The sequence below is a fragment of the Pinus tabuliformis genome, chromosome 6 (assembly GCF_031772625.1).
Source record: "Pinus tabuliformis cultivar Carrire ecotype Pingquan chromosome 6, CPIR1, whole genome shotgun sequence".
Taxonomy (NCBI): Eukaryota; Viridiplantae; Streptophyta; class Pinopsida; order Pinales; family Pinaceae; genus Pinus; species Pinus tabuliformis.
In genome coordinates, this window is record NC_142292.1 from 1,844,274,746 (window position 1) to 1,844,299,347 (window position 24,602).

The 24,602-nt window shown below is 35.2% G+C and overlaps 1 protein-coding gene across 1 annotated transcript; it reads left to right on the forward strand.

The window, feature by feature from the left end:
- Positions 1-19,816: 19,816 nt before the first annotated feature.
- On the forward strand, positions 19,817-22,711 carry LOC149266387 ((E,E)-alpha-farnesene synthase). Its single transcript, XM_089396054.1, has 10 exons — positions 19,817-19,998; positions 20,101-20,285; positions 20,378-20,490; positions 20,612-20,832; positions 20,924-21,024; positions 21,109-21,204; positions 21,293-21,508; positions 21,610-21,747; positions 21,882-22,131; positions 22,247-22,711. The coding sequence occupies exons 1-10, from the start codon at positions 19,852-19,854 to the stop codon at positions 22,544-22,546; spliced, it is 1,767 nt and encodes a 588-aa protein (XP_089252180.1). The 5' UTR covers positions 19,817-19,851; the 3' UTR covers positions 22,547-22,711.
- Positions 22,712-24,602: the final 1,891 nt, after the last annotated feature.

Genomic DNA, 24,602 nt, shown 5'->3' on the forward strand with positions numbered 1-24,602 from the left:
CCACAGTTGACAATGATTCACCATGACTGACCAAATTTAGCCATGTTAGCCATGGTTGATCATGGTTGACCATAAATACCTTGACTAAACATTATGTTTGACAATATTCAACCATAGAGACTTTGGTTGACAATGTTCAACCATTCGAACCATAGAGATCTCAATTGACCATTATCTTTGATCACGGTTTATCATGGTTAATCATGGTTGACCATGGTTGATTATTGTTGATTATGCTAGATCATGTTCAATCATGGTTGATCATGGTTGTCCATGGTTAAATCATTATTGATCATTGTTAACCTTAGTTGATCATGTTCAACCATTCTATCCATGGTCATCTTGGTTAACCTTGGCTGACCATGGTTGACAATGGTTGATCTTGGTCGACCATGTTCGATGATGGTTGATCTTGGTTGACCGTGTTTTATCGTCGTTGATCTTGGTTGACCATGTTCAACCATTCTAACCATAGAGATATTGATTAACCATTATGGTTGATGATGGTTAACCATGGTTGACCCTAGCTAGTCATGTTTGACCATTCTAACCATGTTGATATTGGTTAACCATGGTTGATCTCGGTTGATCATGTTCAATAATTCTAACCATAGAGATCTTGGTTGACGATCATAGTTGATCATGGTTGATCACAGCTGACCTTAGTTGACCATGTGTGACTATTCTAACCACGTTGATCTTCATGGACCTTGCTTGACAAAGGTTTACCATGGTTGATCTTGGCTGACCTTGGTTGATCTTGGTTGACCATGGTCAACCATGGTTGACCTTGGTTGATCTTGGTTGGCCATGGCTAATCTTAGTTGGTTTTTCTTTACCATGGTTGACCATCATTGATCATGGGTAGATATGGTTGGCCTTGGCTGGAAATTGTTGACCATAGTGACCTTGATAGGGGGATTACTTGCGCACCCCATTTTCTATTGATGTCAAATGGGGAGAGAATGGAGAAATATTTCCGTCAATGATAAAGGGGAGATTGTTGGTCAATAATTGTCATTGATGAACTATATATTGTTGAGCTCTCCTAGTAAATGTCACTGTGAAGCCTTAAATTTCCAAATGGCCTTACTCTCCATGAAATCATTTTGTCCTACCTCCAATTCTGCACCAATTGATGACCACTAATAGTAAAAAATGTTTTTCACTACCTTAGAGGCAACCTCTCAATATGATACCTCTACCATCTTCTAGAGTATAATTTTTCCTTTCCAATAAGCTCTTACTTGGCCTGAAAATCCAAATAGTTTGGGAGATATAAACTTTTAAGTTAAGGATATTATTCTGGGCAGTGAGCCGACCTATACTGGCCTATTCATGTTGGCCTATTTGTAGAGACATGTCTCTTCGTTCATCATGAACACTATATATTAAGCATATGTATTCATTCTTCAATCATGAATTCGATCACACAATCACAGAACATGTGAAGGAGGTTCACATCTCCTAAACACTAATTATTAAGGGTTAAAAGGGCACATAAATATATACTTTAGAGTGGCTATTCTTTTCCACCTCAGACCTCAAAAGAACTTAAATGAATATGGTTCTACACTTAGACAGAATCTCAGATTGAGGAGGCATTAGATTGTGGCTTTATATTCATTAAACAGTAGTGTAGATCCTTTACTGTGTAGCCTGATCACCTTCAACATTGTGCTCAGAATCCGATACCTAAATATTACAGTGATTGTGGCTCATGTATACCTCGAACCTTTGGCTTGGTGACTTTGGCTTAACTTGGAAACTTTTGTACCTCAGACTATGCAGTAGTTTGGTGATATACCTTCAAACAAGTACTACAGAACTGTGGATTCTTGACTGTGGTAAAAACAATGTGGCTCAGATTAAGAGATAGAACTTTGGACAGTGGACCATCGACTTACTTCTGTGATAAAAGGATGTGGTTTCTAGCTCAGAATACTATATCTCGGGTTCCCTCCTAGACAATGGACAGTGAAACAGTTCCTTAGCTAGACAATGGACATAAATAGTGAACAGTGGACATAAACAGTAGAATAATGCCATTGTTGGACAACACATTGATCGATTAAGTGAAATTAAGATTCCTCCACCTTAGTAAGTAACAAGCAATGACACAAACAATGATGCATTAAGTGAAGTAAGGTATATGGAAAAGTGAAGTTGATCTTGAAGATTGAAATCAACAACAAAGTAAGGTCATCTCATTGATGTCAGTCAAGTAAGTATATTTTTCATTTCCAATTAAAATAAGACAAGACAATAGGATTGGTGTCCTTGTAGTTCATCTAATAAATGCAAGGTTGGAACCTTGGATAAGATAGGGTCGAAGCCTAGGTTCGAACATTTTCCTAGGTTCCCTCGGAAAGGATTGGAAAGCCAAAAATGGGGCGGATGGGGTATAAAAGACCTCTAGACCTTTGTAAAGGCCCTCATGAAAAGTTGGGCCTGCAAATTATCAAATCAGAAAGCCTATGGAAAGAGGTGCTTTATTTTAAGTACATCCATTCCTTAAAAATTAATGATTGGATTCACAAACCATGTCAATCTTTGCCCAGTGCATCTATCATTTGGAAGGCCATCACCCACTCCATAAGTTTAATCAAGGATGGATTGGCTTGGATTATTGGAAAAGGCGATCAGGTTAAAATCAGCACAAATTCTTTGGTATTTTGTGGCAATTCACACATTCTCTCGAAGGGCTTGAGACAAATTATTTTGGGGTCTAGTATCACCCAAATCGCCCAAATTACAGAGATTGTCCATGGCTAATGGGGTCCTCAGCGATGGATGTATTATAGGATCCTAGGCATCTCTGAAAGATGGAGTATAGTTTGGCACCTTTTCATTGGTGCACTGGAGGAAGCCAATATCAAAATATCAGCAAGGGAGGATGAAATCATCTGGGCACTTGCCCCACATGGTCAGTACACCCCAAAGGTTGGTTATGCAGATCTTATGAATGAAAAGGGTTGGGGATTTAATTGTTTGTGGTGGCGCCATCTTTCAAAATTAAAATCCCCCATAAATAATGGTTATTTATGTGGTGCATTCTCTGAAACAAAGTTCCAATTGAAATTAATCTAATGAAATGGCCTTTCCAACGACCCTCCAGATGTTGCCTCTTCAAATCCAATGCAGAAGACACAGATCATTTTTTACTCCATTGTCTGGTTACTACTCAATTTTGGTCTACCATTATTAGCTCCCTAAATCTGAAGAGGAAAAGGGACAGTCAAAATATCGAGTAGGCTTGGTCTTGATGGTGGTTGGAGGCCCCCTCTCAAAAAGCTAGGAACCTTTGCCTTATTATCAGCTGGGGTATTTGGTTAAATAGGAATCACCTTATATTTCAAAATGCATAGATCAACTGGACAACCACCTGTAACAATTTTGTTGCCATCTATAATATCATACCAATTGAACTGGACAATCAGCCTGCTCGAGTCATCACTCCAGAACCTATTGATAAAAGCACCCCTTGGGCATATTTCAACAACTCGACATAGGTTGCGAGCTGTGGGGGGGATGCAGTTCTTCACATAAATGAGAATCTGTCCTACAGAATCAAAGTGGGGCTGGGGAGAGGCATGAATACTTTTTCTGAACTAAACAATTTGAGACACCTCCTCCAATTTGCACTGGAACAAAATTGTCATAGGATTCAGATCTTTGGGGATTCTCAGCTTGTTATTAATTGGGTCAGCGATGCATTTCATTATCACTTGCACACACTCTGGGGTCTCTTGGATGATGCGAACACACTAAAATCACATTTTGATTTTATTGTATGCTCTCACATATGCATGGAAAGGAATGCAATCGCTAATCGGCTTTCCAAAGAGGTCACGCAGCTGAACAAGGGATAATGGATAATTCAGGATTTCAGAGATGATCCATTTTATCAGTTTTTTCATTTTCCATTCATCGAGATGGATGGTGACTCTTCAGAATGATCTTCATGATCATTCGAATGTTATTTTGATTTTGATTTTTCACTCAGGTTTTATGGACTCCTGATAGACTATGTTTTAAATACGGCTAAATTTTACTGCATTATATGCTGATATATGTAAATATGCAACTGAACAAAAATTGTTATGATAACAAGTGAATGCATCTCATACATGTCGATGATACAACATGTAATTTTATTATGTTATTAATGAAAATTGCACCTTTTTCCTTGGAAAAAAAAAGGGTTGAAGCACTAGAGGTCAGAGCCTCATCAAGTTCAAGTTGGTGTTTGGCAAACATTCATTCTTATTTTATTCAATCTTTTCTATACTTAATAAAATCATTATTATACATTTCTCTGATTAAATTATGGAGAATCTAACTGGTAAAAATAACAATTGAAAAGAAATATTGATTCATCCCCCTCTCAGTATTTCCAACAAATAAAAGAACCAAAAAAGGAAAATATAGTCGAAGAACCTTGTTACATTAACTCTAAATGATCAATGGCAGAATGTGAAGAAATACCACTACTTGGAGCTGGAAAAGGAGGAGGAAGATCTCGTAGGGGTTGAATAGGTGGTAAAGGAGCTAAAGTAAGAGGTGGTGATGGATATGGTGACAATGAAGAAGATCCTTATGGATTTTCCATTCAAGATACTGAAAATAATGTTAGTATGAAGAACATCTCTCCATCTATACTTCCTAATTTCAACGATATGAGAACAAAAGACTTGGAAACTTTTCTTTTTGAATTTGAATTATTATGTATATCTTATGATTACTTACATGATTGTCAAAAGTTGAAATTGTTTCTAGCCACATTGAAATATGGAGCCCTTAAATGGTTTATGGGTATAGGTACTTAATCTACAAGATCATGGGATGATATGATAAGGTTATTTTTTGTAAAATATAAGGACTATTATATACATAATGATATTAAAGAGGAAATTTTTAAAATGAATAAAAATGAAGATGATATTATTCATGTTCCTATAGAGAGATCGACATAAAATATCTAGAGGGAAAAATCACATAATATAGGATGTGATACACTAAAATCCCTCTTACTTAGAGCAAAAAAATATGAGTGGATTGATATCATTAATCTAATTGGTAAATGATATGTGTCTCAATTACCATTTGAAGAAATTTGTGAGTTGTGCAAGCATGGGGGGAACAAAGTATGGGAGAAGTCCTAGAGATCTAACCACTATAAGAGTAAGTAAATTAGCATCAAGATCAATAAGGCAAGATGAACTTGGAGATTTGCTTAATAATTTTAAAATAGATATTCCTGGTAATATTAGCTAAGCATATTGATATGTAAATCATGCAAAACAAGAAAAAAGTTGGGAATGTTTCTTTGTCAATATTTTTCCCTGGATGTAGAAAGAAACATGCATTAAGAGAATGTCCACTTGATATTATTGAAATTTGTGTAATTTTTGCAAAATCAAATGCTTTTACAAATTTACCATCACTACTTGGGTTGACATATATCTACCAAGAAGATAATGGATCAAGTAAAATTCCATATCAACTTTTCTTTGTTGCTCCAAAAATTCCTTGGTAGCCTTTTCAACTAGTATGATGTAAGATCCCAATTCACAATTTCAATCTTATTCATAGAAATATTAAAATAGTTGAAACACACCCTTACCTTCGAAACACTGGCCACCACAACTTCAAAATTCACGTTGGCCACAAATTTGGCAAGGATCTTATGGTAGAAATTCACAATATCCTCAACCTTTCCCTCGGTGTCTTGAATACTAGTCTAAATATTGTTCTCCACCACCAAAACCTAAATTTCACCCTTAGTTGACCAAAAGTCAACCTCTCCCATTGAAGCCTATTTGATTTCCAAAAAATCCTAATCAACTACCTACACAACCGCCTCTAAACCCTATTAATAAAATACCTTGGAAACCCACGTATAGTGTTGAAGTACTAAAATTTTCAAACTTAAATGATAGATCCCCTAGATTTAAATGATATTCATTTTAGATTGGGGAGAGTTTTACGAAAGAAAAATCCCCTTGTTGTCGTTAAAGAATATATAAAGGATGGAACTCCTGAAAATGAGGAAACTCCTGAAAAGGAAGAAATTATTGAGAAGATAAGTGACGATGAAATAAGAAAAACTCCGACTACTCCTTTAGTAGAAAAACTCCCTATACCCTTACAAAAACCTCCTTTTCCAAATGTATTACAAATAAATAAAGGTGTAGAGAAACAATTAGTTTTACCAAATTATGACATACTAGATATATTAAAGAAAGTTTGGATTAAAATTTATTTGCAAATAAAGGATTCTCCAATTCTTGAAAAAAGGTAAAGGATTTTTGTGTTAGAAAATATGGTAGAAAAGGAAAAAAAATTAAAAAATCTTCAAATCATTGGAAAAATCGCATAACTTATGATGGGAAAAACTACAATTGAAAAATATTGAGATCCAGGAAGTCCCATCGTAAAAATACACATCAATAATGTTTAAACTCCAAACACATTAATCAATTTAGGTGTAACAATAAGTTTTATGACAAATAACTCTATGGATGAATTACAATTGACTAATTTTCATTATACTCCTACAATATTATAGTTAGCCAACAGGTCTACTATCAAACTAGAGGGTATATTAGAATATGTACTTGTATGCCTATATTCATTGAAATATCTGATGAAATTACCAAAAACCAATCTTGGAGGTCATTGATTGATACTAAGTAAGCCTTGATTAGCCACACCCAATACGTTTATTAGTTGTAGATTTAGTGACATGATCATTTCTAATGGAAATTCAATGAAAAATCTTACAATATATCTTTTCGCAAGAGAAATAATTAATTAGGAAATTAAGAATGGATTAATGATGATGAAAAATAAGAATACGAAGTCATTCAACAAATTTTTACTATCTCACAAGCAATGATAATTAAACAAAATGATGAAGAAAATCGATTAATGAATATTATGAACAATTGTGATTTTTCTCAATATTTTAAACAAAATTATTGTGTGGATATGTTAGAACATTTTTTTCAAAAAAAGTATAGTATTGAAGATTTTTTATCATGACAATCGAAGGTATCGTTAAATTCAATGGATAATTTCACAATACCTTTATAGCAATTAGTCGAGGAAGAACATTGAATATGAATAATAGTTTGGACGAGTTAAAAAAAAACAATTAATTAATATGTTGCAAAACATTTCCTTTGCATTTGCATGGGAATACACATACATGAAATGAATCGATACAAACGCTTGCATATATATTCCAAGTCTATAAGGGAACCTTAAAGAAGCATGAATAATCATTTGATGGAAATTGTTAAAGAATAATTACAAAAATTACTCAATGTAAGCTTTATCAATACAATTTAATATAGCAAGTGGGTTTCATCATTAATTATGTTGCCAAGAAAAATGGAAAGTGGAAGGTTTTTAGATATTACAGGGGACTAAATAAGCAACTTGGAAATATCATTTCACTTTACCTTTCATTGATCAAGTTTTAGATACACTAACAGGTAAACAATATTTTTATTTTCTTGATGGATTCAATGGTTATAATCAAATCCAGATAACACCAAAAGGCAAAGATAATACACCATTCACATCTCCTTGGGGTATGTATGATTACAAATTACTTATACAGTACTTCCTCTTAGATTATGTAATTCTCCTACTACATTTCAAAGATAAGTATTGCGTATTGTTTCTGACTTTATCCATGATTGTGCAAAGGTATATATGGATGGTTTTACTATTTATGGAAATACTTTTGAAGAAGCTTTGAAAAAGACCTTTTTAGATGTTGAAAAACTAATCTTTCATTGAGTGGTGAAAAATGTTTCATGTTGTTTAATGAAGGAATTGTTCTGGGGTATCAAGATTTAGGTTCTAGAATCAACATGGATTTAGCTAAGGTTGAAGTCAATTCCAAAATTTTCATACCTAAATGTCAAAATGATGTAAGAAGTTTTTGGGATTTACAGGTTGTTATAGAAGGTTTATATAAAACTTCACAAAAATTGCTTCAAGACGTTTTAAATTACTCATAAACGAGTGTGAATTTTATTGGGATTCTGCATGTAATTTAGCTTTTGATTCATTGACATTGAAAATATCTAAAGCTCCTATTCTAAGAGGACCAAATTGATCTCTCCCATTTCAAATTTCTACTAATGCTTCAAACATAGCTTTAGGCATTGTACATTGACAAAAAGATCTAACTCCTTATGCAATTTATTATACAAAGAATAACTTAACTCCTACAAAGTTGAATTACACACTCGTTGAAAAGGAATTCTTAGAAGTTGTTCATGCTATGAATAAGTTTAGACATTATAGTACTATATATGAGACTTGTATTCACACTAATTGTTTTTCTATTAGATATATTATGAATAATCCAATAACTTATAGTAGAATCACTTGATGGATTTTATTACCAGATGAATTTAATACTACCATTTTGGATAGGCCAGGAAAGAAGAACACAATTGTTGATTTCCTTTCCAAGATGAAAAATGATAACATTATAATCCCTGTAGAAGATAATTTTCTTGATGACCATTTTTTGCAATATCTACTAAATCTTCTTAGTTTGCAGATATTGCTAATCATTTGGTTACAGGTAAGGTTCCTCAACTATCAACCAAAGACAAATAGCTATAATATATAGTGCATTATATCCTTGGATAGAGGAAGAATGATATAGAACAAGAGTAAATTTAATCATTAGAATATTTGTTTAATAAATTAGGCATGGAAGATACTTAAAGCATGCCATGGTGAACCTTGTGGAGGAAATTTCACCGATAAACAAATTTCAAACAAATTCATTCTTTTGGGATATCATTGGCCTTAACTATTTAAAGATGCGAAGGAATATGTTAAGAGATGTGACATTTTTCATAGCATGGGGAAGCCTATTCAATCATATGAGATGCCTCTACAACCATAGGTACTAATATATCCTTTTGAGAAATGGGTTGTAGATAGTGTTGGTCCAATTAATCCTCCATCCAAGAAAAATAGGTACATTCTTGTCTACATTGATTATGTTAATGAATGGTATAGGATAAGACATTAAATTTTTCAACTGGAAATAATGTTGTTACATTTATTTTTGAGGATATTATTACTCATTTTGGTGTCCCAAGAGAAATTGTAACTGAAGAAGGTGTGCAATTCACATCTAATATTGTTTAGAATATCATGGAGTAGTGAAAAATCAGACATAAAAAATGGACTCCATATCATCCACAAGCCAACGTAAAAGTGGAATCGACAAATAATGTTTTTGAAGTGATATTGACAAGGATTGTACACCTACACTAAAAATAATGGGAAAAAAGATTTCCAGAAGCACTCTGGACATATCAGGACACATGGAGAAATACCACTAGACATACTCCTTATGAAATTGTATATGGAAAATAAGGTATACTTCCTATTGAATTCCAAGTGGAGACATATAGGACAACAAAAAAATTGGGGCTAGATCTCTTTGAAGACCAAACACAAAGATTGAAATAGCTTAACTAGTTAGATGAAATCAAACAGGATGACATTCAAAGGACAAGCATAATCCCGCAATAAAGGATAGGATGGAACAACAAATTTATAAAGGTAAAAAATTTCAAACTACATGAGAAAGCCATTCTCTTTGATTCAAACTTTAAATAATTTCAAGGGAAATTCCAAACAAAGTTATGCCCTTATGAGACAGAAGCAATTTTTTACAATTAAGTAGAAAGAATCAATATTATTAATGGTGAAAGAATTACTTTTCTTGTTAATGTGCACATATTAAAACTCTATGAAAAGCCCTTAACAAGAGAAGAGTTTGTTCACAATTTGGAGAAAAATATTGAGTTTAAATTTATGGAAAAATGACCATTCTCCTTCACTATCCAATTTCGTTTGACATCTTTCCTATTGAAAAAAAAGAGGAAAAATAAAATAAAATATAAAGTTATGAAAACTAGCATTGTTTGCATAATTTATAAGAAATTCTAGTTGAAAACCAAGATTATTGATAGCATGGCTTTCCATTTTCTCCTTTGTAAAATGTGAATATTTTCATTCCAAACCAATTAGTTTGATGATTTTTTTCTCTTTTAAATAAAAAGATGATTGTCAACATCATCACAAAGCCTTCTTTAAAAATACTTTGAGCAAAATTTTTAAATATAAAAAATATGTAGCTAGAAAAACATTCAGTAGTTGACTAGTTCTATTAGTAGTAGATAAATTATTGTGTTTAGTCCAACAAGCAATCAAAGCATCAAATACGAGGTAATCTAATGGGTAACATAATTCATACTCGTCAATTTTAATAAATTTAAAACTATGGACCTAGGATATATGGACATAGCTATTACGTTAGTAAAGTTTAAGAAGGAGACCTACTCTAAATAAGCCTAATATTAAATTAATTCTAAATAAGCCTAATATTAAATTAATTCTGGCACAATCAATTCATACCCTTTATCGAAATATTCCTCAAACTAATATTTTTTTCTCGCTAAAATAAATAAATTGGAAGGCATGAATCGAAATCCCTTATAGAATCTATGAGAATTTATCTAGTTATATAATTATTGTGTAGAGAGTCCTATTTTTATTTGTGACCTCCATATAATCATATCATTATCCCCCCTTCTTGACCATTCCTCCCATAGCCATTCTTAATATCTCACTAGCCTTCAGCCTTCCTTGTAGCAAGCACCTTGAGGTGTGTTCTAAGGCATGAAACTTACAACATAAGGAAGGACCAATCCTTGGACATAATTATAAGCATGCTAAGAGGATTCTTGTAGAGGAACTTTTGAACTATATGGGATGTTCAAATCAACATGACAGGTTGGTGTCTAAGGCATCCAATAAGGGTACAAAGCTTTATTTTTTTAAAGATAATGATTTGTGTATGTTTGTAAGTTGCAAAAGCAATGAAGAAGGACAACCATCTGAAATTGTCATGAAGATTGATGAAGATGATAGAAATATTCTTTGAAAAAGCATAACTAAAGAACAAAATCAAAATTTGGTTAACATAGGAGATGAAGCAGAATTGTCTATTAAATACAATAAGAGTGAATATCATGTACAATTAATAAATGAAATTGTTGGTATTTTATGCAAGAACTTGTTGGTGAAGAAAACATGACAAAATTCACTAGTGGAGACAATAAAAGGAAAGATAAAAAACACCAAATGCAATGAATGAGAGACATGAAGAATAGTTACAACTACTGGAAATGTTTTTGAAAGATTGTGAGATAGAAATGGAAATTATAGCCAAAGAAAAGATATGTTCACACATGCCTAGCGCTGAAGATGTGTTTACAACATTTAAGAAAGTTGAGGTAAATTTTAATTTACAATTTAATTAGGAAAATGCAGATATAAAAAATATTCTCGAATATCAAGAGATAATTAGAGAAAAAATATTTATTAGATTTGGCACAAGACCTAAAGTTTGTAGGAATTTACAGGGTAAGTTCCTCAGAGAGAACACCAAAGGACACCACTCACAAACAGATCACGGATCAATACACCAGTATTGTTGACGTGGTTAAAACCCTCAAAGAGGGAAACAATGCACGACCTGAGCCAATGCGGCCACTTCAAGTAATTTATTAATAAAACAATGAAATTTTACATAAGCTTCTCTCATGAACAGTTACCCTACAAATGACCCTCCATGCTCTTTAAATAGAGATCATGGACCAATTGGGTGTTAAGCCACTGATCAAGTGTCGATAATACCAAGGAGAGAATGAACCGTCGGATTACTACATTTCGTGGCTTTTAGATTGTAAGTTACAAAAGTACATAATAAAGAAACACACTTTACATAACTCTACACTAGACCAAGTTATACTTAACTATTTCGTATGTGTCAGTATATCCTAACATCCCCCCTTAAGAACAACTTGGGATATGTTCAAAGGATTTACAAATATGACACAATAGGAGAAGGAAGGAGGCATTAGAGCCTATCCCCCTTTAGTGACAACTTCTTGAACTCCAACCATAAATCGAAGTTTAGTAAACTTCACCTCTCTGAGAGCCTTTGTAAATATGTCTGCAACTTGATCATCTGCTGAACAATATTGCACTTCAAGGTCATGAATGAGATTTATGATGAAGTGCATGTGTAGTTCAATGTGTTTATTGCGGTGATGTTGGACTGGATCTTAGTTGAATGGCAGTTCACCAAAGTGTAGTCGGATGCTGCTGCTGAAAGCCAAACTCTGATAGGATCTGACGAAGCCACATGGCTTCCTTACTAGCTTCTATGACACCACGATACTCTGCTTCTATTGAAGAAAGAGAAATGGCACTTTGTTTTGTACAAGCCCATGTAATAGGTCCTAAAACAAGAGTGAACACATAACCTGTAGTAGACTTCCGATCATTAGGGTCACTAGCCCAATCAGAATCAGTGAAACCAACCAATAGAGGAGATGCTTCTGCACTGTAATGAATCCAAAATTGAGTTGTACCTCGAACATAATGAAGTATTCTTTTAGCTTCTTTCAAATGACTTTCATGTGGGTTTTGCATAAACCAAGAAATAAGGCCAACAACAAAGGAAAGGTCACGACGAGTATGGGTCAGATACAAAAGTTTTCCTACAAGTTGATAGTACAAGGTAGCATCAACTTCAGGGGAAGTACAAGTGACTGAAAGTTTGGCTCCAGAATGAAAAGGAGAAGGGGTTGGCTTACAATCTTCCATGTGAAAATGGCATAAAAGATCACATGCATACTTGGACTGGGAAAGGGAAATACCTTCCTTGGATTGCAAGACTTGAAGACCAAGAAAATAATGCAAGTTTCCTAAGTCTATCATTTCAAACTTCTTCTTAAGGTTGGAATTCACATGGCTTATAAGGTTGGGATCACTACCGATAAGGATAATATCATCAACATAAAGAACAAGAATGATAAGAGACTTTCCCGCTTTCTTGGTGTAGATAGTATTGTCAGAATGACACCTAGAAAATCCTGTTTCTAAAAGAAAACTATCCATTTTGGCATACCAAGCCCGAGGGGCTTGCTTGATACCATCAAGGGATTTCTGAAGCCGACCTACAAGGCTAGAGTATGTTTGTATAAAGCAAGTAGGTTGTTCCATATAGATTTATTCATGCAAGTCCCCATGCAAGAAGGCAAATTTAACATCCATCTGATGGACTTCCCATTTGAAAGAGGCAGCAAGGGAAAGAAAAAGGCGGATAGAGTTCATTTTGGCAACAGGGGAGAAGGTTTTAGTATAGTCAATGCCTTCAACTTGTGACAAACCTTTAGCAACAAGACGAGCTTTATCTTTATCAACTTCTCCATCTGGTCCATACTTGGTTCTATAAACTGATTTGCATCTAACAAGTTTTCGTCCCTTGGGAAGGGGAACAAGATCCCATGTATCATTTTCCAATAATGAACGATATTCTTCATTCATAGTTGCATCCCAATCTGGATGGCCTGAAGCTTCTGCAAAGGTGTCAGGATCATAATTAGTTGAAGCTCGAGCTAGTAAAGAAGAGGCTCTATCGAACTGAGAACATGTATGTCACTGATTTGTACGATCACCAGCAAGAGCACCTACTGCATCCCGAGTAGCGCGGACCCATTTTGGATGTTGAGGAGCTGAAGGAGGATCATGAGAAGGTGGGGGAGGATTTTCATCCTCGCTGTCATCATCTAAAGAAGAAATATTTTCAGAAGTAGAAGGGATAGAGAGAGGTGGCACATCTGCTGAACTAGGCTCGTAGGCCGATATATTTTTAGCAAACATTACATCTCTTCTAATGATAACATTTTTGGACTTAAGTGGAATAAGTCTGTAGCCTTTGACATCTTCAGAATTTCCAACAAAAATACATTTTTCCCTCTTAGGTTCTAAAGCTTTATGTTTCTCATCTGGAATATGGGCCCATGCTTCACTTCCAAAAGCACGAAAGTGACTTACATTTGGTTTAATTGAGCTCCATGCTTCTTCTGGATTGATATTCTTTAAAACCTTAGTAGGAGTGCGATTTATTATGTAATTTCACAGTTAATTTCTTCTGCCCAAAAATTAAGACTAAGTCCTTTAGATTGAAGCATACAATTAGCCATTTCCTTTAAGGTGTGATTCTTCCTTTCAACTACACCATTTTGTTGTGGAGTATATGGAATAGTATGTTGCATTTGGATTCCATTCTCAATGCAAAAGTTGATGAATTTGTTGTTAACATATTCTCCACCATTATCAGATCTTAGCTTAAGAATTTGATATCCAGATTGTTTTTCAACAAAGGCTTTAAAGGCCAAGAACTTGTTAAATAATTCACTCTTGAGTTTTAAGAAATATACCCAAGTGCGTCTGGAGAAATCATCAATGAAAGTTAAGAAATACTTGTAGCCAGAGAATGAAACAACTGGAAGTGGACCACATAAATCACTATGCACAAGCTGTAAAGGGGCTGAGACGTGCCAAGAGGCATGTTTTTCAAAACTATCCCGATGATGTTTTCCGAGTACACATCTGGAACAAACACCATCTTTGCAAGATACCATTGGAAGACCTGTCACCATATTTTCTTTACATAGATTATGAAGGGAGCGATAGTTTAAGTGATCAAATCACTCATGCCAAAGTTTGCTCACTTCATCATTATGAGCAACAAATACTGAGGGAATATTTGATGACCCAAATTTGTTAAACTTATATAACCTTGTAGAATCATCAACAATTCCAATAGCTAAAATTTGTCTACGATCTCTTAGGTCCTTAATTACAACATCATGAGGTGAAAATTCAACGATTTTACCTTCACCTGAATGAATTATCTGATATACAGATAGAAGGTTGCAGGATAAGGTTGAAACACAAAATACAACATTGAATTGACCATTGTCTATATGAACAGTTCCAGTCCCTACAACACTAAGAGATCTATCATCACCAACATATATATTTTTGGTGTTATAATCATTTAAAGAAGAAAACATGGCTTTGTTTTTGGCCATGTGATAAGAAGCTCCAGAATCAATGAGTCACTCATGAGAATGAGAAGAAGAAGATACATTTAGTGCATATCTAGACCGAGATGCTTGACAACCACATGCAGAAAGTGTTATTCCTAGAGATGAAGCTGAAGTTATTGAGTGCTCCAAATGGATGTTATGCTTCTTCATTGCTGCTTCCAAGGTTTCCATCTTCTTAAAGCATTTGGATTCTAAGTAGCCATCTCGATTACAAAAGTGGAAATGTCTGTCAGTCTTCTTCCCTTTGTTTTTATGTGCCTTATCATTTTGTTGAAATTATTTTTCATTTTGAGACTGAAATGGCTTAGGACCCTTGTTTGATTTAGGACCATTCTTTTTAGGATACAGTTTCTTAGGATTCTTTGAATTTGGTTGTTGTTCGGTGGCTAAGGCTTTCTTTGAAAAGTTTCCAAGATTAAGAAGACCAAGATGTAAGAGTTTTTCTTGTTCTCTTATTAAAGAATTAAAAAAGGCATCAAAGGAAAGGGACTTGTAGTCTTGTCCTTGAGAAATGAAGGCTTATCTTGTAGAATGGAAGGTGAAAAAAAACATAGAGTAGGCTGGTCCCAACTTAGTAAGAATGGAATAGATAAGGTTACCATTTTCTTTCTTAATCTTAACACCTTCCAAGAGAATTCTAAGGGTCTTGAACTTGGACAAAAAATATTAAATGGATGAAAAATTATTGGGGTCCAATGTACGCAACTCATTTTCGAGTTGATGGGCTCTAAGTTAATTTTTAATTCCAAAAACTTTAGTGATTTGTTTCATTGCTTTATTAGGAGTATCAGGTTCTACAATATGGAATCTAAGGTCTGGAGAAATAGACATCCTTATCAACCCACGTGCTTGATCTTGCCTATATTCCCATTTGGCTGCCTTATCTTCATCTTTCGGATTGGTTTCTTGCCCTGAGGCTATTTTGTAAAGACTTTTACTTCTAAGTAAATCCACAATGTAGGACCACCATTGGAAGTAGTTAGTGTTGTCAAGAATAACTAGGCATGGACTTTCCATTTTAACATAAACTGAAGCTATAGATGTTGAAAATAAGTGTTCCAATGGAAATATCTCGAAAAATTAGGCTGATTAAAAAAAAATAGCTCTGAAAATGACTTCCAGATGAAGAAGTTATGGCTTTTTGAAGAAAGTTGTTGAAGATGCCAACAAAGTGCGGGAATGTGCGGAAATGAAGGAGAATGTTATATTTATAAAAAATCCCGCCCCCTTTCCAAACTTAATCTAATTAGCTAAAAAAACACAAAGATTTGAACTCAAGACCTCTATTCTCATAAAGTAGCTTTGGACCAAGTGAGCTAGATTACAAGGTTAGTAATTTTTGGAAAAGAGGAAGGGTTTTTTTTCTTTTTTTAGTCACTGAAGATTTGGGGTGCGTGCTTACTTGAGAGATCTATTTTTTTCCTACAAAACAAAAAACACAAAACCCAACACGGACATACAAAAAAAAACAAACCTTATGGATTGAAGTTAGCTAATTTTCCTCAGTGTTTCTGATTTTCCGAGATCACACTAAGCCGTGGCGAAAAAGAGCATACACATGAGAAAAATCCTTATTTTTTGTTTTTGATTTGCCCAAATCACACAGAGTCGTGTGGCAAAGAGCATACGCAGAAATGAAAGGTATAGATCCGGTTATTAAAAAACAAAGAGCTAAATAATCCAAAATAAACAGAGAGAAAATAACTAAAAATTGCAAATAAACATTGTATACCTCCAGATCTTAAAAATGTCATAGCTAGGGCTACCGGAAACCTTTTCACATCAAATAAAAGGGGTTTCTCACTGGAACAGATGCTATTAACACAATAGAGCAGTCCTCTCAGACCGAAAGTTGTCAGTAACAGTAGATCTAGGGAACGATAGTCAGATGCAGTTTTACCGACTTCAGATTTGGATCACCAACGGATGTGGCCCTCAAATGGCTCTGATACCATTTAGGAATTTACAGGGTAAGTTCCTCAGACAAAACACCAAAGGACACCACTCACAAATAGATCACAGATCAATACACTAGTATTGTTGACATGGTTAAAACCCTCAAAGAGGGAAATAGTCCACGGCCTCAGCCAACGTGGCCACTTCAGGAAATTTATTAATAAAAGAATGAAAATTTATATAAGCTTCTCTCATGAATGGTTACCCTACAAATGACCCTCCATGCTCTTTAAATAGAGATCATGGACCAAATGGGTGTTAAGCCACAGATCAAGTGTCGGTAATACAAAGGAGAGAATGAATCGTCGGATTACTACATATCGTGACCGTCGGATTGTAAGTTACAAAAGTACATAGTAAAGAAACACACTTTACCTAACTCTACACTAGACCAAGTTATACTTAACTATTTCCTATTTGTTGGAATATCCTAACAAAGTTAAACATTAAAATTTAATGTTTAAGGCTTTTGATGAAGAAATGTGGTTTTTAGAGGAATGGCTAGCAAGGGGCATAGGTGGAGAAAACCATAGAGGGTTTGTGGACATAGCTGAAGAGAAGGAGTAGATCAAAGTTCCATATAGAAGTCTCATAAATGAAGAGGAAATGAAACAAACCGTGGACACAAATAACAATAATTTTCAGTGAAGGAAAGGAAAACTAATGCAACAAAGTATTTTTGAGATGAAATATGAAATCAAAATGGAGAATTCTGAAGACGACAATTGTAAATTTGTTGTAGAAAGATAGTGGAGAAGAAATTATAAATGTCATAAGTATCTGTTGGAAGATGTACATCGAAGTAGAGTGGGATAAGAGTTATAATACTTTTATGTAATAGAAAATCCAGTCACAGGTGGGAAACATTTGTAAATAGAAAGATGAGTTCGAACGATATTGAGATAAATGAGCTATGGGAACTTGTGAAGAAGAATCCCAAATGAAGATACCATGAAAGGAAGTAGAAAGTCAGTAATAACATCGAGTTAACTGTGGAAGATTTTGAGGGAAGAATGTATGGAAAAATATAGAACTGTTGATTTGTGTACCTTGGGAGGGACTCCCTCACCCTAGGGTACAAGGTTTGGTAGAAGTTTGACCCACATGGGCTTTGCAGGCAAGTGTACCCAAGTAGTGGGTTTTTCACCCAAATTTGTGGGCATGAAACCAAGTGTTACTTCTGATGATTTAGCCATTAAGGGCATGTGGGGAACCCTTAAGGAGCTAAGGAGCACCTAAGGTATTGATGACATGGCATTGGTTGGCTGAGAATACTTTTTGTCTTTTGTTTAATGGACGTTAAAAGAATTGCTGAGGTCGTCTTGGAGTTAAGTCATCATGACCCAGTGGCTAAGGGAAACCCACCAAGACCTTTATAAATAGAAGGCAAGTGAGTTCATTCAAACTATCCATTCTAGTGCAATCAACCACCTGGAAAGACAATCTAAGGTAGTCACAGTCCTAAGAAGCCCTAGTGGCGTTGGAGAGAATGTCTAAGTTTGAGGTCTTTGTCTTATATTCTGGTCTAGGACAAGTGGAACTATTGGCCAGGTTCTTAAGGAGGATTTATGGGAATAAGAAGGAGCACAAATATCTACGATATTGACCACTATCTTATTGTCTCTTTGTAGAGGGACAAGACCCTTGTGACACGTGCTAAGGAGGGTTGTAATATGCAAGAGAAAGAGTCACAAATAATCAAGGAGCTGCGTTACATGTTTAGGGTCTAGAAAGTATGGTTTGTGTCAATTCAAAGTTACAAGTTTAACATATATTATTCAATGTTGAAGTTTGAAAGTTACAAGTTTAACATATATCATTCAATGTTGAATATTAATAGCTTGTACATTGTGCTTCATTTTTTCAATATTTTGACGTCTATTATAAATTAGTTTGCTAAGATATTATTATTATTATTATTTCTAAGAATTTGTAATTGAGCCACATTTATATTAATGTGGTACCAATACCACTATTACTATAATTTTTCTAAGTAAATCCATAGTGATTCTCACATATAACAAAGGAGTTTACAAAGGTCATTTCAAATAAGTGGAACTGATTAGTGTTGAAATAAGTAGTTTAAAGATGCGACTAACAGGGGATTTTTGGAAATTTGCGTTACCAATGTAAGTTTAAGATTTTTCAGGTGTCTTAAAATTTTTTAGCAATGCTGAATCTATTTCCACTATAAAAAAACTTATTAATTAAAACACCACCACACAATAATATTAAAAAAAAACCAAATTCCAACCAGAAATGACAGAGCAAAAGTGTATCCTCACTGGACAACGGCTTTTTGGGAAACTGGTCAAATTTGGATGGCAAGGTTCCTGAACGAGCTCTCAGAAGTGCGATGCCCTAACAGACACTCCCAATATAATAATTATAAATAAGGACATTACGGCTAACCATGTGGGCCACTTTATTTAAATAATTAGTACAAAATGGGAAGCGGATTGAAATGATTTTAGTCCACGTAGGGGACTTATTAAATCGAAGCACATGGGCTACACGTGGGCTACCTCTTTCAAACAAACGGCACTCGTAAAACCTAAGACATTGAAATGGTGTTGGTCCACGAAGGAGACTTCACTGAAAGGATTGGCGCCGTACGATTATTCGAGATGCGTTCGTCTTCAGGATGGCGACGTATGATTGAAATATTGAGATGCCATAGTTGTCCAAAAAGGCGGCTCTTAGAAATGTTGAGATGCTATTGTTGTCCAAAGAGGCGGCTCTAAGCTGCCCACGCGTTCAAATCGCCTAAGAAGCTCTATATATATACGGAAAGGCCGAAGCTGGTTGAACTACAGCTATTTTATCATAGCGAGAAGAAATATTGGCGCTCCCTTCTATCTCATCAGTTGTACAAATGGCTTCCGTAAATCAATCCCAAATCCCTAGCAAATCTGTGAGCATGAGTTTATGTGATGATGATGGCGTGCAAAGGCGCAAAGGCGATTATCATTCCAATCTCTGGGACGATGATTTCATCCGGTCCCTCTCGACCCCTTATGGGGTGGGTAACTAAATTCAACTTCATTAATACAATTTATTTTTCTGCATATTCCTTCTTTAGATTCAATCCAATAACTAAATATTCTGATCCAATTTTGTCCAGGCACCTTGTTACCGCGAACGGGCTGAGAGAATTGTTGGGGAAGTAAAGGAGATGTTCAATTCAGTTACAGTCACTTCCCTCAATGATCTCATTGAATGCCTTTCGATGGTCGATAGCGTTGAACGTTTGGGAATCGATAGGCATTTCAAAAATGAAATAAAATCAGCGTTGGATTATGTTTACAGGTCAGTCATTGTAACTTTATCATCATTATTTATTAGTTTTTTATATTGAATATTGTACATGATTATAACAATAATTTTTTTTTTTCCTCCAGTTACTGGGGCGAGAAAGGGATTGGATGTGGGAGAGAGAGTGTTGTTACTGATCTCAACTCAACTGCCTTGGGGTTCCGAACTCTTCGACTACACGGATTTCCGGTGTCCTCAGGTAAAATATATCCACATTTTATTAGTAAATCGCTTGTTTAAGAAGTTGAATGCAATTTTATATAATTTTTCTGCCTCTCTTATAGATTGCCTTTAAAAAATCTCATTTTATTTCATCTCAGATGTTTTGGAAGTTTTCAAAGATCAAAATGGGAAGTTTGCAGGCTGCTCTGCCAATGCTCAGACAGAGGCAGAGATCAGAGGCATTCTCAATTTATTTAGGGCCTCCCTTCTTGCATTTCCTGGGGAGAAAGTCCTGGAAGAAGCTCAAATATTCTGTACATCATATTTAAAGGAAGCCCTAAAAACGGTTCCGATCTCCAATGGTAGTCTTTCAGGAGAGGTGAGGCAGCGATACCAATTCAAATTCACAAAATCGTACAATATTTTATGTATGTTTTATATGTTTTATAGCAACAATATTGTGGCTGCAGATAGAATACGTTATTGAATATGGTTGGCTCACAAATTTTCCGAGATTGGAAGCAAGGAATTACATTGACGTATTTGGAAACGACAGTAATCCATCGCTTGAGTAAGTAGAATATATATTCGAGCAGGCCCATTATTTTACTATGGCAATTTAAGTGTTGAATCTAATTTGCATTTTGATTTTCAGGACGAGGACTAAGAACGAGAAGCTTTTAGAACTCGCAAAATTAGAGTTCAATATCTTTCACTCCTTGCAACAGAAAGAGTTAAAGCATGTGTCCAGGTGATAAGCTGCCTCCAGCAGTACTATATCTTCCTTGCATAAAATTTGGTATTTGAGTGGTGTAATATCGGAATTATTTTGTGTGCAGATGGTGGAAAGATTCAGGATTTTCTGAACTCACATTCACTCGGCATCGTCACGTGGAATTCTACACTTTGGCATCTTGTATTGCCACTGAACCCAAACATTCTGCATTCAGATTGGGGTTTGCCAAATTGTGTTATCTTGGAATAGTTCTCGACGATATCTACGACACCTTTGGAACGATGGACGAGGTCGAACTTTTCACAGCTGCAATTAAGAGGTGGGCGTAATTTGCTTGATTAGATCATGAGTAAATAGAATAAATATAATAAATTGCATAATGATCGAGGCAGAAACTAAGTGTGTGTATAAAATGATCAGATGGGATCCGTCCGCCACAGAATGCCTTCCACAATATATGAAAGGAGTATACATGGTGTTTTACAATTGCGTTAATGAAATGGCTACAGAGGCGGAGAAGACTCAAGGCCGAGATACGCTCAGCTATGCTCGAAACACTCTATGCAAATTTAATCTCATACATAGATTTGCAGCGAATAACATATTTGTTTGCTTATGATAATGTTAGGTTTGCAATATAATGGAATATCCAAGGCTCAGGCTCACTTAATTTGCTTTGTCTGTGCTATGCAGTGGGAAGCGGTATTTGATGCGTTTTTGGAAGAGGCGAAGTGGATCTCCAGCGGTTACATACCGACGTTTGAGGAGTATTTAGAGAACAAGAAGGTGAGTTTTGGGTACCGAGCAGCCACACTGCAACCCATTCTCACGTTGGACGTTCCCCTTCCTCTTCACATTCTGCAGGAAATTGATTTTCCATCGAAGTTCAATGACCTGGCATCTTCAATCCTCCGACTACGAGGTGACGTGTGCGGCTACAAGGTCAGTTGGCATATTACACCCTTCTATATAAAATCAAATGCAAAACATTGCATTCAAAAACTGGTTTTCTTTTTGGTTTTGATTTTGAATTTGAGTTGCATGATGGTGAATGCAGGCGGAGAGGAGCCGTGGAGAAGAAGCTTCTTCAATATCATGTTATATGAGAGACAATCTTGGAGCAACAGAGGAAGATACTCTCAATCACATAGACAGCATGATAGAGGAGAAGATCAGAGAATTAAATTGGGAGTTTCTCAAACGAGAGAGCAATGTTCCCATTTCTTCCAAGAAACATGCATTTGACATTCTGAGAGCTTTCTATCACCTCTATAAATACCGAGATGGCTTCAGCATTGCCAACAGTGAAACCAAGAATTTGGTGATGAGAACTGTCCTTGAACCTGTGCCTTTCTAACCCTCACGACCTACAGATTATAAGTACGTGATTGGTGAATGCATGTCTGGGTTGAGATGGCACTCTTACAAAGACCCATATTTGTAAATGGTCGGTCATTAGGCGGACAAGGCTGACTAACAATCTTTAAATGGTCAATAAATTCTGCAAATTTACTTTACAGTGTGTAGATTAGATATAACATTAACATTTTTCATTTGTGTAGACTCGGGGACACATGCCAGCTATTTTTAAATCGTCATTAAAGTCTCATTTCCATGGTGTTGATTGAAAAGTAACATAATTTTAATTGTTTGATATTCAACTTACCATTAGGTTGATTAACACTTACGTTCCTCTAACTGTTTTAAGATATAAATCGAACACCGTTTTCAATCTTTGAATATTTGTGATGATCTAAGCAAACGGGATTTAAGAGTTTAACATAAATGTGATGTAAGAATTTGTTTTTCTATTAAGAATTAAAGTTTTTCTAACATGTTATAATGTTAATATAATACAATTATATGGTTAGTGGTTAATATATCTTGATTCACATCATTTTCATAAGTGGATGGACATATAGACGAAGAAAATGTTAACAATTAGGTATATCAATCATATTTGTAAACGTGGTTGTGCTAGTTAAAAACTTACTGGTGTGTGGTCAATTAGCTGACCATGTTTAAGCATGGTTGAAGAGGGTTGTGTGGTCAATTAGCTGACCATGTTTAAGCATGGTTGAAGAGGGTTGATGAGTCTCATCAGAATATTAATATTAAAAATGTTAATATAATTATTAATCTTAGTGTTAATGTTAATGTTGATATTAAAATTACCATTAGCATTAACATTGGCATTAATATGTTAACATTATTCAACCATGGTTGACCATATTCAACCACAGTTGGCAATGGTATCATGGTTGATCATGGCTGTCCATGGTTAAATCACTATTGATCATGGTTAACCTTAGTTGATCATGTTCAACCATTCTAACCGTGGCCATTTTAGTTAACCTTGGCTGACCATGCAGGTTGACAATGGTTGATCTCAGTTGATCATGGTTGACCATTCTTTACAGTGGTTGATCTTGGTTGACCATGTTGAACCATTCTAACCATAGAGATATTGATTAACCATTATAGTGGATCATGGTTGACCATGTTTGACCTTGGCTAGCCATGTATGACCATTCTAACCATGTTGATATTGGCTAACCATGGTTGATCTTGGTTGAACATGTTCAATAATTCTAACCATAGAGATCTTGATTGACAATCATAGTTGATCATGGTTGATTATCATTGACCATCATGGTTGATCATGGTTAATCACAATTGACCTTAGTTGACCATGTTCGACTTAGACACTTTTGTACCTCATACTATGTAGTAGTTTGATGATAAACCTTCAAACAAGTACTATAGAACTATGGATTCTTGACAGTGGTAGAAAGAATGTGGCTCGAATTAAGATACAAAACTTCAGACGGTGGACCAACGACTTACTTTTGTGATAAAAATACGTGGTTTCTAGCTCGGAGTACTATATCTAGAGTTCCTTCCTAGACAGTGGACAGTGGAATAGTTCCTTAGCTAGACAGTGGACATAAATAGTGAACAGTGGACATAGATAGTGGAATAATGCCATTGTTGGACAACACATTGATGGATTAAGTGAAATGAAGATTCCTCCACCTTAGTAAGCAAAAAGCAATGGCACAAATAGTGATGGATTAAGTGAAGTAAAGTATGTGGACAAGTGATGTTGATCTTGAAGATTGAAATCAACAACATAGTAAGGTTATCTCATTGATGTCAATGAAGTAAGTATAATTTCATTTTCAATTAATATAAGACAATAGGATTGGCGTCCTTGGAGTTGGTGCTACTAAATGCAATGTTGGAGCCTTGGATAAGATAGGGTCGAAGCTTGGGTTCGTACCTTTTCTTGGGTTAGCAGGGAGAGGATTGGAAAGCCAAAAAAAATGTGGCGGATGGGGTATAAAAGACCTCAAGACCTTTGTAAAGGCCCTCGCGGCAAAGCTAGGCTCATAAATTATCAAATCAGAAAG